Source organism: Barbus barbus (genome assembly GCF_936440315.1).
Source record: "Barbus barbus genome assembly, chromosome: 2".
NCBI classification, from domain to species: domain Eukaryota; kingdom Metazoa; phylum Chordata; class Actinopteri; order Cypriniformes; family Cyprinidae; genus Barbus; species Barbus barbus.
Window position 1 is genome coordinate 40,945,591 of NC_136730.1, and position 17,497 is coordinate 40,963,087.

Consider the following 17,497-nt stretch of genomic DNA (forward strand, 5'->3'; position numbering starts at 1 on the left):
AGACTTTGTGCATTTTTAGATTTTCAAAAAAACACCATTTAGTATGTTTTTTTAAGCCTTTTGAATTACGGGGACATAGGCAGTGTCCTCATAAACCACCTTCATATTGTAATACCTCTGTCATACCCATGTCATTATACAAATTTGTGTCCTCATAAACCACATAAACATGCACACACACACACACACACACACACTCACACACACACACACACACACACACACACTCACACACACACACACACACACACACACACACAAACACTCACACACACACTCACACACACACACACACACACACACACACTCACACACACACACACACACACACACACACACACACACACAAACACTCACACGCACATTAGTGCTGTCAAATGATTAATCGCATCCAAAATAAAAGTTTTTGTTTACATAATATATGTATGAGTACTGTGTATATTTATTATGTATATATAAATACACACACATACAGTATATGTATTGAAAGTATTTACATGTATATACATTTATATATTTATATTCTTATATTTTATATTATACATATATTTATTATATAAACATTTTTTTTTCTTAAATATATACATGCACGTGTTTGTATTTATATATACATAATAAATATTCACAGTATACACATTATGTAAACAAAACTTTTATTTTGGATGCGATTGACAGCACTAATATATATATATATATATATATATATATATATATATATATATATATATATATATATGTATTTATATTTTACAGTTTCACAATTTAATATTGTGCCATTCGTTTTATAGGCCTACTGTAAATAAACATTCCCGTTTTTTATATGCAAATATTTATTAAAAATAAACTAAAAGTGAATGACTAGAAAAAGGAAATGAAGCAACGCCACGCAACGGGACTTTTAATATGAAAAGTGGTTGAATGTGAGCGCGTTTCCTGCTGCAGAGCAGAGCAGAGTTCGGCAGAGAGGATGGCAGACGGAGCGGTCGTGGATGGAGAAAAACTCAGCAAAAAGTACGTACATTTACAGCATTACAGCGCTCAAACTTATTCTGCACGAAATAACACTTAAGATCAGTTTGCACATGTGTATTATGTGGCTTATCGAGTCCGTCGTTAAATAATTGATGGTGTTAAAATGCATGCCGGGCAACGTGTTCGTGAAGATAATGCTCTCTCGCCAGCACTCTTGAGAATAAATCAGTCTTTTTTTATGTCTGTAAATATGCAAAAGGTACAGACGGTTGCACTTAAGTTGTCCAAATGACCGTGGCGGTCTACAGAAAGCTAATGTTCGTTTATGAGAAGAACGAGTCATTTCCGTGACCCTGTTCGCTTACAAGAACCGCTCAAAAATAAGATTTAGTGATTATTGTACGTCGTGACAGAGTAGGCCTATCTTATTGTGTGCTGTTAGGCTATTAATGTAACCTATTGTTTTCGGTATTTATGCGGTTCACTCTAAATACTTTCACTATCGGTTCGTTTCAAATGGGAATTCCGAGTACCTTTCCTATCATAACAGCTATTACTCTTTCGGTTTCTGCATTGTCTTTATTGGAGAGGGAGTAAAATCTTTCCGTGCCACGGGCATATGCCACTCCACATGTCACCGCTTCGTGCGCATGGCACTCCACATGTCACCGCTACGTGCGCATGGCACTCCACATGTCACCGCTACGTGCGCATGGCACTCGATCTTTCACTGTTATATGCGCATGGCAACCGACCCGGCACGGCCATGCGCGCATTTCACGGGACCCGGCACGGCCATAGGAACCCGTCACTCGACCTGGTGTCTTCACATATCGGCTGTCATTCGACCTGTCACCGCTACGTGCGACTGTCACCACTTAAAGCTTGGTTTATACTCGCAGAGGTGCGCGCGGCGAAAATGACTGCGTGGTGGGTCATTTCGCTTGGTGTGGGCACGGTATTTTTTGTAACTTCGGAGGTTAGCATAGGATTAGCAGGAATGCGCTTTCAGAGCACATGTAAATTACCCAATATTGTCGGAGACTATATAAAAACATACGTTTTTCTATGGAATTTTTGTCGAGATGGTAATTCACACGCATGTTATCTTTGACATTTGTTTATGTCCTTGAGTATTGTTTGTTTTTGGTCACATTTCAATACATTGTTTTATGTAGTTACACCAACTATTTGCAAATCTGCATAAAGTTTAAATTGTTACTGAATACCCCTTTATTTTTAATTATCCCTCGCCCATTTGTCTGTTCATACCTTAAGCACCAGTGTTTTATCAAATTTTACAAATTCAGAGGCTAATAACGACCTCATTTCCTACACCATTCATTTGTACACTAGTCACTTGATCTGGTATTCTCTGTATGCACCTGTCACAGCATTCTCTCAAATTACTATTAAACAACCAAAGGAGATCAAGAAAATTAAAATTGTTATTAATATTAAGACTACTGTCAAGGCTAAATTAAGCAAAACGTTTCAATCTAAATTATAATACTATATTGCTTTTAATATATAGTAACAGCAACCTAAAGTAACAGAAATAAAGTGACAAGAAACACGTTATATATAAATAATCACACCAATCACTTCCTTTAATAAGACCTCTACAATGTTCCCTATTTGCATTTCTATGATCAAAAATAAATGACATTTACTTTATGCATAAACATGCAAATAAATAAATACTTCAATAACAATTTTTACATACATTCTTGAATGTCAGTGAAATTATTTAACTTCAACCACTAGGAATGTGAAAAGAAGTTGGGGACAGGGCCTAGAGTTTTTTTTTTTTTTTTGCTTTTTTTTAACAATGGGCCTCCTCCTCTTGCCTTGGTTCAAAATGTAGACTGTACTGAGTACAGTTGTTGCGTGCCTCCATTATCACACAGGACAACATTCCTGGTGATGAACTGCTATTAAAACCATTTTGGGTTTCAACATTTTACCCTTTAAAAGAGAAACAGGACATGTTCCGCCCTTCGACGTTTAGTTCGTTTCCTAGTCGGACCCGTTTTAGTGACGGACCTAGTTTCGAGCCGAGCTACAGCCAGCAGGGCCTGGCGCTCTCCCTGGCAGTGGCAGGTCGTAGCGCCACTTCCGGTGGCATCGCCAAATGCCACCGGCAGCTGCTAGAGTTCGTGGGAGCTGCCAGGTCGTTTCTGGCAGCTGCCAGATTTCTCGTGGCAGATGCCATGGTTTTTCTCGCTGTTTGCTCGGTAAAAAGTACACTGTTCTCAGTGGCGTGCGGTGGTGTTTTTTGTTGTAGTTGTTGTATTATTATTATTATACATTTTTATGGATCAGCTGCCAGAGTTAGTGCCAAGAGCCACGATCGTTTGTCGCCGTTTATTTTTAAATGAAAGATTTGATTATGCATATTATATACCAGCAAGCAGATGCGATCAGAATATGAACCCAATAAGCTAAATTGCATAAGTATTTTGCCATAAAGAACATACACACAGATAAGGAGTGCCCAGCTGCCGCTAGCCAATACTGTATATGCACACGCGCTCGCACACACAAACATATTTTTTATGTATTTAATGTAACACTAGTTAACACTAGTTAACTAGTAGCTTGCATATTACTATATAAGCTGTTTATTAGTACTCATAAAGTACATACTAATGCCGTATTATACGTGACCGGTCCATATTCTACATCTTACCCTATACCTGAACAGTACATTAGTATTAGGAGTTTGAGGCAAAAGTCAATAGTTAGTTAATAGTGAGAAATGGAGACCATTGTAATTGATTTTTTTATTGATCATTGATTGATTTTTTATGACTTATTCTTCCTCAAATCTGGCGAAGATTTTGTACTTTGATTTATCAATCATTTTATCAATCATTCCTCATAATCTTTTTTTTCCAAAAATACAAAAGTGAAAAATTCCACCGGAGATCTTTCATCATAGTCACCCATCCAGCTCTGCAATTTGCTTTGGCATGCAAATTTGTTCCTCCTTTTCCAGTGAAAGGACACTGGGAAATTGTATTTCTCCATCCCAATTTCTATTTCTGCACCAGTCAGCTGCAGTCCTGGTGTCTCTCACAAAATGTTTTCCTGCTGTGAAAGAAGAAAGTATGGTCAAAATATTTGGTGTTGTGTATATACAAATGTTACAATTAATACCTCAAACTTGTAGGCCTAGAGCATGTACAGTACATGACATAAATGATCTTTTCTAACAATGAATGTTTTCTATAAATACATTACTACCGTTTTTCTTTGTAAAATAACAGTAAAAATTATTTGCAACAAAACTTATGAAAATTACACATTGTTTTGCAACAAATAAAACGTTTTTCTACACTCACCATAGTTTAAGCATGCTATTTGTAGTAAAACTGTGGCTATAGCCTACAAATTGTAATAAAAAACATTTAATTTCACGGTGATCCCACATTTGCCCATTTAAATTTTTAGCTTTTCAAAAATTCTATACTTAATTGAACTGCCCAATTTCCATTCATCACTTTATTAATTTGCATGCATGCAATTAATGTAAAATAACCTGCAAAAATGTACATAACCTCAAAGCCGCAATGATCATAATTTAAGATACTGAATTTCTGATGTTTGTGTGTTGTACGGCTTCTGTCATCAGTCGTTGCCTGCCATCAGTCAAGGCAAGGGAGGCAGAGACTCTTTAGAGAAAAAAAAAATGGATGAGAAAATTATCGATATTACAAAAAAATCAATGCAAGTATTACAAAATATGACATTAAATGGGTAAAAGTCACTAGTATGTATAAAGTAATTGTCCAACAGCGACACCCGCTGGTAAAGTTAAAAAGAACAGCTGAACATCAGTTGACAATTTTTTTTTGTATTGTTACTACTTTTGTTATTATTTTGGAATAAATTTAAAAATACGTAAAAACACTAACTTGATGACATTTATTGGTTTTGATAAACAGAATATTACACAGTGTAAAAATACAAAATATAATTGTATTTGGCCTTTTTAGTGTAATGTTTATTTAAGGGAAATGTGACAACATATACACATACACGCTTAGAAAGTGCAAGACAGACTCATATTGAAGTAATAACTTACAAAGTACCAGGAAATCCCTAATATGGACAAAAGCATCCAGCTATCACTGTATGATCTGAATAAAAGGCAGAAACCTTTGGAAACATGAAGGCATTAAACACACGATTGCGACCATATATGGTTTATTTGTACTTTTTTTCAATCATCTTCATGTGATTTTATGGTAAATTACCAGGTAAGTTTATGAACAATTCAGTGCTACCTGACATAGCATTTATTACAGTACAAAAACTATTGTCTTATATTTGATAAAAATGAATAAAAAAAAGTGTTTGTAGTACATTAACAAATATATATATATATATATATATATATATATATATATATATATATATATATATATATATAAAATAACATTTTTGTCCCACTCCTGAAATGTTGGCTATGCACCTGTGTATAGTATACACGTGCATACGGTCTATACAGCTAAGCACTCCTTGTGTGTTCTTTATGGGAAAATGCTGTTTAGCTTATTGGGTTCATATTCTGATCGCATCTGCTTGCTGGTATGTAATATGCATCATCAAATCTTTCATTTAAAAATAAAACTGTGTAGTTTACAGCAGAAACGGCGATAAACGATCGTGACTCCTGATACGAACTCTGGCAGCTGATACATAGAAATGTATTATAATAATACAAACAATCATAATAAATAACACACCTGTGGGAACTTTGCATTATTAAAACACCATCGATCGCCACCATGAACAGTGTAGTTTTAAACAGCACCAAAAACGGCGAGAAAAAACCGTGGCATCTGTCACGAAATCTGGCAGCTGCCAGAAAAGACCTGGCAGCTGCCACGAACTCTGGCAGCTGCCGGTGGCATTTGGCGATGCCACCGGAAGTGGCGCTACGACCTGCAGTTGATTATGTGTAAAGCAAAGAGCATCATGTTCCTTTCTCGACACTGGGCGGCCCCCTTCAGCTTCCTCCTCATCTTGAACAGAAAACAAACAGACATACAGAAGTTCAGTGACAAAGTATGACAACTTTGGAGGGTGTAGCTTATGGGACCACTGGGCTGGTGTATTATGGCTCGTTTCCACTGAGCGGTACAGTACAGTACGGTATGGTTCGGGTCAGTAAACCATGAATCGGCTAGCGTTTCCACTGCCACAGTACCCTTACTTGATAGGCGAGGTGTAACCTATGCCGGAAAGAAGTGATGTGCAATGTGCATTAAAATTGTACGGTACGGTTCGGCTTTTTGGTACCATTCACAACTTTTGACAGTGGAAACGCAAATAATTGCGTACCGTACCATACTGTACCGCTCAGTGGAAACGAGCCATTAGACTGCATTAGTTTTAGCTTTATGTTTAAGAGATTATTCATACCACTGCAAAGATCAATGGTACAGTCTTGTTCCATCTCAGCCATGGAAGAAGCAGGTTGCATGTCAGGGCGTTCATCTCTCTTCCTTTTCCTCTGATACCTAAAGGAAAACAAAAGGAACAATTAGAGCTGTGTGAAACCATTTAATCATTGTCTAGTTAAACTAGGCCTGCACAATATTGCTTTAATTAAATTACATTTAAATGTAATCAATAATAATTAATATATTATATTATAGTATCTCCTTGAGGCATGCATATGCACTGACACACATCAGACCAATATGAGTATTGATTTAATTTAAACAAGGTCCACAGTCCATTTAAGACAGAAGGAGAGAGAACGTGTGACTCAAGAAAGGGCTAGTGAAAGTTGTTCAAAGACATTTGGATAAGGATTAGACTAGGTGGTCTAGACTAGTCACAGTTAAACAAATGTTGTCACAAAGTTGGCGCTAGCCTGCGGCTAACTGCTAGCAGCATGACATTTAAAACAAACCATTAACCAGCATAGCTTAACGTTATAGGCTAGTGTACAGAAAACTGCAAAAAAATCATGCAATCCAGGCTTTCGAGTTTAATCTAATAGAAAGGGATGATAAAGGAAGGATGACTTTACCTGATATGAAGTGAGCACTACAAACACGAGCCTCATTGATCGTAGCATTGTCCCAGTCTGCCGTTTAATAGCTTGCAGCCACAGATGTCGTCTATTTTTTTTGAAAAGGATGAGATCCTGCAGGAATCCTAAAAAACTTGACTCCACAATTGGTGCGATTTGCACCGTCCACGACACAACAACTAGGCATTTTGATGAGAAATCATCTGGTTAACAGTAACACAGGATGGCGCGTTCTGACCCCGACATGCGCAGTACGCACTTCGAATTTTCCTGTGACGTCGACCGTGAAGTCGTCCGTGATCTGCTTGAACATGGCTCATGAACTTAAAACAATTGTGTACTGTACTGTGATCAATGCAGTGGATATAGCATCTGTATCCTCCATTAACCAAAGACCACCATCACATTCCCTTAGTCTGAATATACATTTTGTCCCCGTGAGGTTAATTTAAAAATAAGAACAATCCACTGACGTACGCGGAAAGTATAGTCTACACTCGTTATAAATATGTGTGTGTGTGTGCGCGTGTAGCAAACTTTTGTACCCCGTTCGTTCGTAAACGCAATTCCCCAAGCCTCACAAAGTTTAATTAATAAGCCTACTGTGTTGTATTTTTCTTGTCACATGAACATGTATGGATTTATTCTTTAGTGCCAGCCTTTTATGTCTTTATGCAGCCTTTTTGAATCTTTGATTGCACGTTCAAGTTTAATTTTAATTTTGCTCAACATACTATAAAAAAAAAAACAAACAAAAAAAAACAGCAAACAAACAAACAAAAAAATGTCAAATTACAATGATTGAAGACATAACAACATAACATTTATTATTCAGAGCACGATATACAACCATAATGAGTCCCGTGACCGGCTTATACAGCTGTGATGTGACCGACGTATTTAACCGTGAGGAGTCCAGTGGCGTATACAGACGTGTATAGTCGCGTTGAGACCGATGACAGACGCACATGTCAGTGGCAGCTGTTGTACTGGTAGCGGTGACGTGCGAGTGGCAGCTGCCAGTGCCATGCGCACGAAGCGGTGACATGTGGAGTGGCAGCTGCCAGTGCCATGCGCACGTAGCGGTGACATGTGGAGTGCCATGCGCACGAAGCGGTGACATGTGGAGTGGCAGCTGCCAGTGCCATGCGCACGTAGCGGTGACATGTGGGGTGGCATATGCCCGTGGCACGGAAAGATTTTACTCTTACTGCTTTATTGGCAATGCGTTACTGCATTGTTCTCACACGCACACATACTCACACACACACACACACAAACTCACACACAAACACACACATACCGAAAACAATAAGTTACTTTAATAGCACACATTAAGATAGGCCTACTCTTTCGGTTTCTGCATTGTCTTTATAGGCGTGTCACACAAGTGAATAACAGTATGCTTATGCTGTTCCGAATTCAGCGAGAGGACTGCTTTTATTAGTGAACCGATTCAAATGATTCATAGAATCGTTCCGAGTCAAAAGAACGAATCGTTCGGAGTCAGTTGTGTTTGTCAGGTTTAAAGGGATAGTTCACCCAAAAATGAAAATTCTGTCATTATTTACTCACCCTGAAGTAGTTCCAAACCTGTCTGAATGTCTTACTGAACACAAAGGAAGATATTCTGAAGAATGTGGGAAACTGAGCAGTTTTGGGGTACCATTGACTTCCATAGTATTTTTTTTTCCTACCATGGAAGTCTATGGTGCCCCAAAACAGCCTGGTAACAAACTTTCTTCAAAATATCGTCCTTTGTGTTCGGCAGAACAGAGAAATTCATACAGGTTTGGAACTACCTGAGGGCGAGTAAATGATGACAGAATGTTTATTTTTGGGTGAACTATCCCTTTAAGGTAGTTTAGCACGTGTCAGTACGCATTGTTGTTATTATTCTAGAATGAGGAGCATAAATTATACATGTCTGTACCCATTATTAAAAACAACAATGATACCAAATTTATGATTCCAAAGTACCATAGGATCACCATAGGATACATCCTTAAAGTACGTTTTGCTAAGAGTGCATTGAATCTGACCCTGATTTTTCTTGATGCATCAAATAGGACGTTCGCATCATGTTGACTCTGGTCAGAATAGCAAGCAGGCTGCAAGCGTTCAGGCCGCAGACGTTTGCTCTTCCCAGCTCACAAAACCTGCCTTTCCTTATAGAAGGAAGTCGCTGGAGAAGTGGTAAAAGGTTGGTGGTGTTTCCATTTAATGTGAAAAGCGACCAACCTTTTGTCACTAAAAGAAATTGTGCTTGCTTAAGGCTTCCACGGCTTGATGTGCAACACGTAGTGTTTCTAAGCACGGCGACTGATTTTCTTTCTTATATGTCCTCAGTGAGCTGAAAAGGCGCATGAAAGCTGAGAAGAAAGTAGCTGAGAAGGAAGCCAAGGTCAAAGAACATCAGGAACTGAAGGAGACCAGTGACAAGTCGCAGCAAAATGCATATGAGGCTGAGGAGGAAACCTTGGACCCAAATGTACGTTGAGTATTGATTATAGAAGTCACATTTCTGGCACATAAATTCAGAATGAGTTGAAACAGTTTCTTCCCTTTCTGTTTTCAATGCAGCAATACTTCAAGATTCGTTCACAAGCCATTCAAGCCTTGAAGGGAACAGCTGAAGACCCATACCCTCACAAATTCAACGTGGACTTGTCACTTTCAGAGTTCATCGACCGATACAACAACCTTCAGCCAGGAGAACACTTGACCGATGTCGTCCTCAATTTATCGGGTAAATGTTTTCTGTTGTGTTTTAATTAGTGCTGTCAAACGATTAATCGCATCCAAAATAAAAGTTTTTGTTTACATAATATATGTATGTGAACTGTGTATATTTATTATGCGTATATAAAGACACACATACAGTATATAGTTTGAAAATATTTACATGTATATTTATATTCTTATATTTTATATAGATATATTTAATATATCAACAATTTTTCTTAAATATATACATGCATGTGTTTATATATACATAATAAATATACAATATACACACAAATATTATGTAAACAAAAACTTTTATTTTGGATGCGATTAATTGCGATTAATCGTGTGTCAGCACTACTTTTAAGTAATAATGCACAGAACTGAAATTAAAGCCGAAAATTAAGTTTCATGTTAAATTTGGCGTGCATTTTTAATCAACTTTTTTATTTTATAATTGACACCATTTTGTTAATGTATAATGAATGTTTATACAGTAGCTATAATAAAAACATGACAGATTTATTTAAATTTGAAAAGAATAATAAAGAAATTGCTAACGGGTTAAGTAAAATATAATTTAATATGTAATATGATGCATATATTTGTCAAAATGCTCCTCTCTAGTGGCGATTTTTCTAGATAACTATCGAGTTTATGATGTAAATAGAAGGTTACCTGACGTTTGACATGTTTTATTGATGTCTTTCTATGGTTAAAACACGGAGCGATTACTAGAAACATTATAGTAAAGCGAAAGTTAGTGAAGAGGAAGTGATGATTGGTTTACGTGGACTACGTGTTTCCGCTTGAATTGTGGCTGGGGCAATCTGTCGTGACGCATTAAAGAGGGTCAAAATTACTTTCATTAATTTTGTGATCAAATTGTCAAAGCTGAGACCATGCGCTGAATGCCACATGCGCTACAAATAACGTTTAGTTGAGTTTAGTTCACGCATCAACAGAAAACAGCATAGACTTAAAAAGAGAGATCTTGGGATTTAAGAATCCCGTTGGTTCTTCAGTATCAATATCTCCAACCTGTTTCGGTCAGTGATTTTACAGTTTTCATCCTCTTAGGAATGTGATAAATTAACAAAATAGATTTATAGACTTACAATAGAGTTTTTTATAGATTTAGAATAGTTTTTTGTTTGTTGCTGTTTGACCTGGAACCTGCTTTTAAACGCAGTTTGATCCTTATCTTATTCTGTGCCTTTGTGTTTTGCTTGATTGAAAGGTCGTATCCACGCCAAGAGGGCTTCAGGTGCCAAGCTGCTGTTCTATGACCTGCGAGGAGAGGGAGTCAAGCTGCAGGTCATGGCCAACTCCAGGTCTGATCTGCACTCTGCCCCCATCACGTTTCACTCATGTTTTTGTTTTATCGCAGTAACATAACCAGTTATTGGTCTGCTATTCTTAGGAGCTACAAATCAGAAGAAGATTTTGTTCACATCAACAACAAATTAAGGCGTGGGGACATCATTGGGGTCCGGGGGAACCCTGGCAAGACAAAGAAGGGCGAGCTGAGCATCATCCCAATCGAGATGACCCTGTTGTCTCCATGTCTTCATATGCTTCCCCACCTTCACTTTGGCCTGAAAGACAAGGTAAAGTTTAGTTGTTGAAACACCTTGGAAACAACAACTTTCGTTTAGCTTTGCTCCTCATCAGCATCAGCTTTTATTTACACATTAGCGTCGGTACAGAAGCACAGCAAAAACGAATATGAGCACATTGCTGCCAGTCTCTTGTGAAAAAGCAGTACACTTTAGCATACTTCAAAAACAGTTACTTATTATGGAAAAAATATATTTTACAAGATTATACTTTAGTGCAGATTGAATGCAATGTAATGCTTTTGAGCTCATAATAGTTGCAATTAATTTAAAATGTTTTATAGTTTAAATTTAGATTATATTCAATTGACTGAAACTGAGTGCTCCTTTTGACCAGCTTAAGTAGGATTTAAGAATGTTTGTTCACATTTGCTTTAAAATAGGGTTAAAGGATTCTGCTGAATGCACAGACAAGCATTTATGGGAAACTTAAATAAACTATAATATAATTTATATTGAAATATGTATGTTTTATATTGCAATTTAGCACATTTAAAATATATGACCTAAGTAAGTGAACACAGAAAGTGTTAGTTTGTTGTATTTTACATGTGCTGTAGAGTGTTGAACAACACATCAAAATAAGTACTATTTTAAAGCATGACAAAAAAAGATTTTAAATTATTCCAATGTAAACTTTAGAAATGTACTAAGTTATGAAAGTGGCCTTTTATTGAATTAAAATGGTATTATCTGCAAGTATAGTTTTGACGTACACTACAAGTGCACATTAGGCATGGGTTGCGGAAGTGGGGGCATATATATGCACGTTTAATCATTAATATAAAAGTTATATTATATAATAATTATATAAAGTGCTGATATAGATTCTGATGTTGCGGGAGCTGCGATCAAAGACCCATTTTGAAAGTAAAGATAAGCTGCAAATAATGATGGTATATATTACATTATGCCAGTAGGTGGCGAACAGTGATTGTTAAATGTATTTGATGTCTCAATCATCCATTCAAGAGATTCAAAAGATTTTTTACATAATTAGGCAAATTTGTTTCAATTAATAAATATTTTTAAATAGACTCCTCAGTTGTCTGTTTGTTTTTCAGAATCGTGGGAGAATCATAGCTTAAAAATACATGGGATTTATGTGGCATCAAACTAATACCATTAGTACTGTTAATATTAAAATTAGTTCTTCAACCCTCCCCACCGGGCCCCCCCTCCTTTTGGTTCGTTCCGCGATCCTTGACATTAAGTACACTTTTCATAGAGAATTTGCATGATATTTACAATAGCAGCCAATATAAAATATTTAGTATTTTTATGAATAGTTCTTATTGCTCTGTGCAACACTGACTTGCACTCAGAGCTTTAGCATTTACAGATTGTAACCGTTGTCAGTAGATGCCTCAGTGCCCATTAATGAATTTATCTGTAATCAAGTTATTCTTCATTCATAATGTTGCATGTACTGATCTACATGATAAACTTTGTCATTGTTCCTTCAGGAAACCAGGTTCCGACAGCGTTATCTAGACCTGATTCTTAATGACTCTGTGAGACAGAAGTTTTTTACCCGTGCCAAGATAATCACCTATCTCCGCAGCTTTCTTGACCAGCTTGGGTTTCTTGAGGTAAGGATGTTGGTTTCTGCAAAGAAAAGCAGTGCACATTTAGGTTGTCTGCTGAGAGGTTCTTCAGTTCCTCAATTCAAGATTTTTATTTGTCACATACACAATTATACAGGGTATAACCAGCAGTGAAATGTAGGGTCCTTCAAGTTTTAATGAATTTGTGAACATTTGTGAATGTGTTTTACAGATCGAAACACCAATGATGAACCTGATACCTGGTGGTGCTGTAGCAAAACCATTTATTACTCACCACAATGAGCTCAATATGAAACTCTACATGAGAATTGCTCCTGAGCTTTACCATAAGGTAAGTGGGTCACTGCAGGAGTGGTTCAGTATTGAAATTCTTGAGTTATATTGCATAATATCTAACCTCCATCAATGTTTCAGATGTTGGTAGTCGGAGGAATGGACCGTGTGTATGAGATCGGGCGTCAGTTCCGTAACGAAGGCATCGATCTCACCCACAACCCAGAGTTCACCACATGCGAGTTTTACATGGCTTACGCCGACTATCATGACCTGATGGAAATCACAGAGAAGCTGCTCTCAGGTTTCTTAAACCCCTGCTGTACCTTGCTCTGCTCATTTCAATGTCTGCATCCTTTACTGAAGAGGATGAAACATCGCAAGAAAATATGCAATACACATAAGCTCGTTAAGAAACTGGAATAATGAAGTAGATTCGAAACGATTGTTTAGTTCCTAACTTCTCATTCCTAGTGCTTCTTAAAGCAAATGAAAATTTAAAATTGTGTCATAATTTACAATGTTTTCAGGAGGATAAGTTGCATACTGTCAAAATTGCATTGAGGGAAAAAAAAATGCATCAGTTGTCACAGATATTAACATTATTACATCCATAAATAATGTAAAATACAGGTAAATAAAACCAAAAAATGTATAGACATTATAAACATGCATTTTAGTTTCCCTCACTCCACAACAAATTATTTGGAGCAGAACAAACAAATTATAGTGGCATTCATTGTAAACAACATTTATTATAAACTGAAAGCATAAACTAATTTGTTTAAAGTGAAACTAAAACTACCAGAGTCTGGGAAATGCGCCAAATAAACTTGAGTTCCCGTATCTCTGCCATTCGGCACAAATCCAGATGTGGGCTTGGTGCATGCTTTGCGTGTTTGACATTAATTGATAGAGTAAGATAAGATACTCACCCTCATGTCATAAGAACCCATAAGAATCACATTCATTTTCAAAACACTCTCTTCATTTTTGTGCATCCATTGAAAGACCACATAACTAACATTTTCAAGCTTCAAAAAGTTCGAGACATTGTAAAAGTAATCCATTCATATGGATTTCTATATGGATTACTTTTACAATTTCTTTTTGAAGCACCAGAGTTTTGGTTGAGGGACAGAAATCTCACAGGTTTAACTAAAAATATCTTCATTTGTTTTCTGAAGAGCACGGTCTTGAGGTTTGGATCTAATGACAGAATATTATTTTTTTTAACATGCTATTTTGAAATTAACAGTAATTTGCACCATCATGATTTTTTAATTTTTTTTTTTATCAGTAATTACTCAAAATGATGTGTTTGAAAACACCAAGTGAAGTTTCTTTGTTGCTTTCATAGGAATGGTGAAGCACATTACCGGAGGTTATAAGGTGGCGTATCATCCTGATGGTCCAGAGGGACAAGCCTATGAAATAGACTTCACTCCTCCCTTCAAACGGATCAGCATGACTCAAGACCTGGAGAAGGAACTGGGGGTGAAGTTTCCAGCTCCTGACACCTACGACAGTGATGGTAAGGGTTACATAAACCAAGCACGGAGAAGATCTGCTGAACCACTTGGTTTTTACAAAGTATAAGTAGTACCACGTAAAAATTAATTGACATCCTACACTACACTTTACACTATTGTTAGAATGATTAAAGCTCTTTATTTATTTTTTGTTTACAGAAACGCGCAAGTTCTTAGATGACCTTTGTGCTCAGAAAGAAGTTGAATGCCCTCCTCCCAGGACAACTGCCCGTCTTCTGGATAAGGTATGAAGTACTGGACAAAAACCAACACGGTTAAACCAGTCGCAATGAAAAAAGTGCACACTTATTAGTACAGAAATCTGCATCAAGTGCAAAAAGATGGTCTTCGAGGTGTTTTTTTTTGTTTGTTTTTAATTAATCTGAGAATACGGTCTTTTTTTTTTTTTTTTTGACGTTCTTAAAAAATTCAAAATGTTTGAGAACATCCTTAAAAAATTTAGAATTGCACTTTGGAACATTCCTTGGAAAATTATTCTCATTAAATGACTTATTTCTTGAGATTTTCATTCCCCAGAAACCTTACTTTGGCCTTTTTTAAATGGCAGATACTTGTTTGGCCACACAAAGCCCATTAACAGATCAGTTAAATTATATGCAATACTTGTTTTTGACTAAAAAATATGCACTCAAGACACACTTTTTGTTTTTAACAAATTATACTTTTCATATTCTTTGTGTTCATCATCATACACACATTTTAAACTCACACATTATTGTTGACAGCTGGTGGGAGACTTCCTGGAGGTGAAGTGCATCAATCCAACTTTCATCTGTGATCATCCACAGATCATGAGTCCTCTAGCAAAATGGTATGTGCCTAACTTCCATTTATGATTTTTCACTGTAGTGTATAGTTAAATCACAAATGATCTAAAACTTTCAACTGATGTACATACTGATGTCTCCACCCCAGGCACAGATCACAGAAGGGTCTAACTGAGCGATTTGAACTGTTTGTGATGAAGAAGGAGATCTGCAACGCCTACACAGAGTTGAACGATCCCATCAGACAACGAGAACTGTTTGAGCAGCAGGCTCAGGTGAAGATAAACTATTGAATACATAATTTTCTGTGCACAAATGTTGATTTTCAGGGGACTGTCTTAGTTTTCAAATTTTATCCAAAGAAACAAACTTTTGCTGCTGGTACTATGAAGCAGAAATTCAAGAGGATGGAATAAATTGATCAAAAGTGAGAGTAAAGACTTCTACATTGTTACATAAAATATATATATTTTAAATAAATCCTGTTCTTTTGAACTTTCTATTCATCAAAGAATTCTGAAAAGAAAAATGCATCAGTTTCCACAAAAATATTAACAAGATTTTAAACCTTGATAAGAAATCCTGTGACAATGCAGACCAGAATAATTATGCTAAAAATTCAGCTTTGCATCACAGGAATAAATAATATTATTTTAAAAAAAACTGAAAACAAATACTACAAATGGTAATTTAATTTTGCCATATTACTCTTTTCACTGTATTTTTGGTCAAATGAATTAAGCACGACACTTTTTAATAACACTTTTCTTTGTTTGGTTTGTAATCTCATCTGAGATAGCTGCTCTGTTAAAATGGCTATAATGAGCTTATCTCACCATACCTGGCTTTTTCTTTTATTAAGAAAGTATCCTCTATTTAAATGAATGTTCTGTGTCCACAGGCCAAGGCAGAGGGTGACGATGAGGCGATGTTTATCGACGAGACCTTCTGCACTGCCTTGGAGTACGGCCTTCCACCCACGGCAGGATGGGGCATGGGCATCGACCGCCTCACCATGTTCCTCACAGACTCCAACAACATCAAGGTACAACCCACCACGGCCCCTTTTTTCCGACTAAATTTGTGAACCACTTGTATATTAATAAAACTATGGACACTTTGTCTCTGTAAATAAACTGATCAAATCTCATTCTGTAAATACTTTGCTATTAAAACTGTTTCTGACTTGATGTGCTCTACTTTAGGAAGTGCTTCTCTTCCCGGCCATGAAACCTGAAGACAATAAACCAGTTCCACCTGCAGAGGGCACATCAGTGTAACTCTGTGACTGACTTCATACGAGTGAAACGCCACACCTGTGGATTTCGTCCATCTCTGGGTTTCTTGATTCGGTCTGAACTGACCAAGTTATTGTCATTTTTGAGGGTTATAGCCTAAATATATAAGAATATATAAACCTAAATATATAAGACCTATGCACTGTCCATACCGAAGGGAAAGATTTCAGCAGATCTTTTAGCATACGGCTCACAGTTTTATGGGGAATAGGAACCCTGCTGTCCTTTCTATGTTACCCATTGTCAATTTCCTGCATTTTTGTGGGCTGGGGTGATTAAACATGTTTCTCAGCCATGTTTGGATGTTTTATTATCTTCTGTCCAACTGTGTTTTTTAACAGGCTTAATGGCTGTTCAATTTAATCACATTAAATAATGATTTGAAAAAGCCAAATGGTTTGTGGGTTTTGTTTCCATATTGCATCTAAACCTGTTTTCTCTCCTTTTGTTTCAAATAAGAGACATCCCCTTGCAAAAAAAATTAAAGCACTCTTGTAAATGACAGTAAATTAATGGTAGTTGTCATTATAATGTGCAAGTTATATTTTGCAGTTTTAAGAAATTGTGTAATTGATAGTGTAACATTTATAAATTTTCCTATTTTATAGAGAGAATGTAAAAGGTTTGATAGATGTTGAACATTATCAAATGTCACTGCAACAAGGTTA

The 17,497-nt window shown here is 36.6% G+C and overlaps 1 protein-coding gene and 1 long non-coding RNA gene across 4 annotated transcripts; one reads left to right on the forward strand and one right to left on the reverse strand.

Annotated features, from left to right (window-relative positions):
• Positions 1–900: 900 nt before the first annotated feature.
• On the forward strand, positions 901–17,335 carry LOC306843909 (lysine--tRNA ligase-like). 2 transcript variants are annotated; one of them, XM_079375620.1, is made up of 15 exons: positions 929–1,011; positions 9,094–9,227; positions 9,374–9,515; positions 9,608–9,773; positions 10,992–11,085; positions 11,175–11,361; positions 12,837–12,962; positions 13,150–13,269; positions 13,353–13,515; positions 14,572–14,745; positions 14,903–14,988; positions 15,490–15,575; positions 15,680–15,806; positions 16,433–16,576; positions 16,737–17,220. In XM_079375620.1, exons 2-15 carry the CDS (start codon positions 9,106–9,108, stop codon positions 16,809–16,811), a joined length of 1,812 nt encoding a protein of 603 aa, XP_079231746.1. In that variant the 5' UTR covers positions 929–1,011; positions 9,094–9,105; the 3' UTR covers positions 16,812–17,220. The 2 variants fall into 2 exon arrangements, with proteins under 2 accessions (XP_079231747.1, XP_079231746.1); XM_079375621.1 differs by lacking the exon at positions 9,094–9,227 and having other exon boundaries at positions 901–1,011; positions 16,737–17,335.
• LOC306880972 lies at positions 3,764–7,274 on the reverse strand. Of its 2 annotated transcripts, none has more exons than XR_013785114.1 (6): positions 7,022–7,274; positions 6,406–6,503; positions 5,874–6,005; positions 5,727–5,834; positions 4,536–4,649; positions 3,764–4,065 (listed from the first exon to the last, which is right to left on the reverse strand). It is a non-coding gene; the product is annotated as an uncharacterized lncRNA (long non-coding RNA). The 2 variants fall into 2 exon arrangements; XR_013785115.1 differs by having other exon boundaries at positions 3,764–4,068; positions 7,022–7,229.
• Positions 17,336–17,497: the final 162 nt, after the last annotated feature.

Coding starts and splice junctions, on each gene's coding strand:
- LOC306843909 (XM_079375620.1), top strand. CDS start 9,106: ATGTTGACTCTGGTCAGAATAGCAAGCAGGCTGCAAGCGTTCAGGCCG. Junction 9,516..9,607: donor AGGAAACCTTGGACCCAAAT/GTACGTTGAGTA, acceptor TTTTCAATGCAG/CAATACTTCAAGATTCGTTC. Junction 11,086..11,174: donor CAGGTCATGGCCAACTCCAG/GTCTGATCTGCA, acceptor TGCTATTCTTAG/GAGCTACAAATCAGAAGAAG.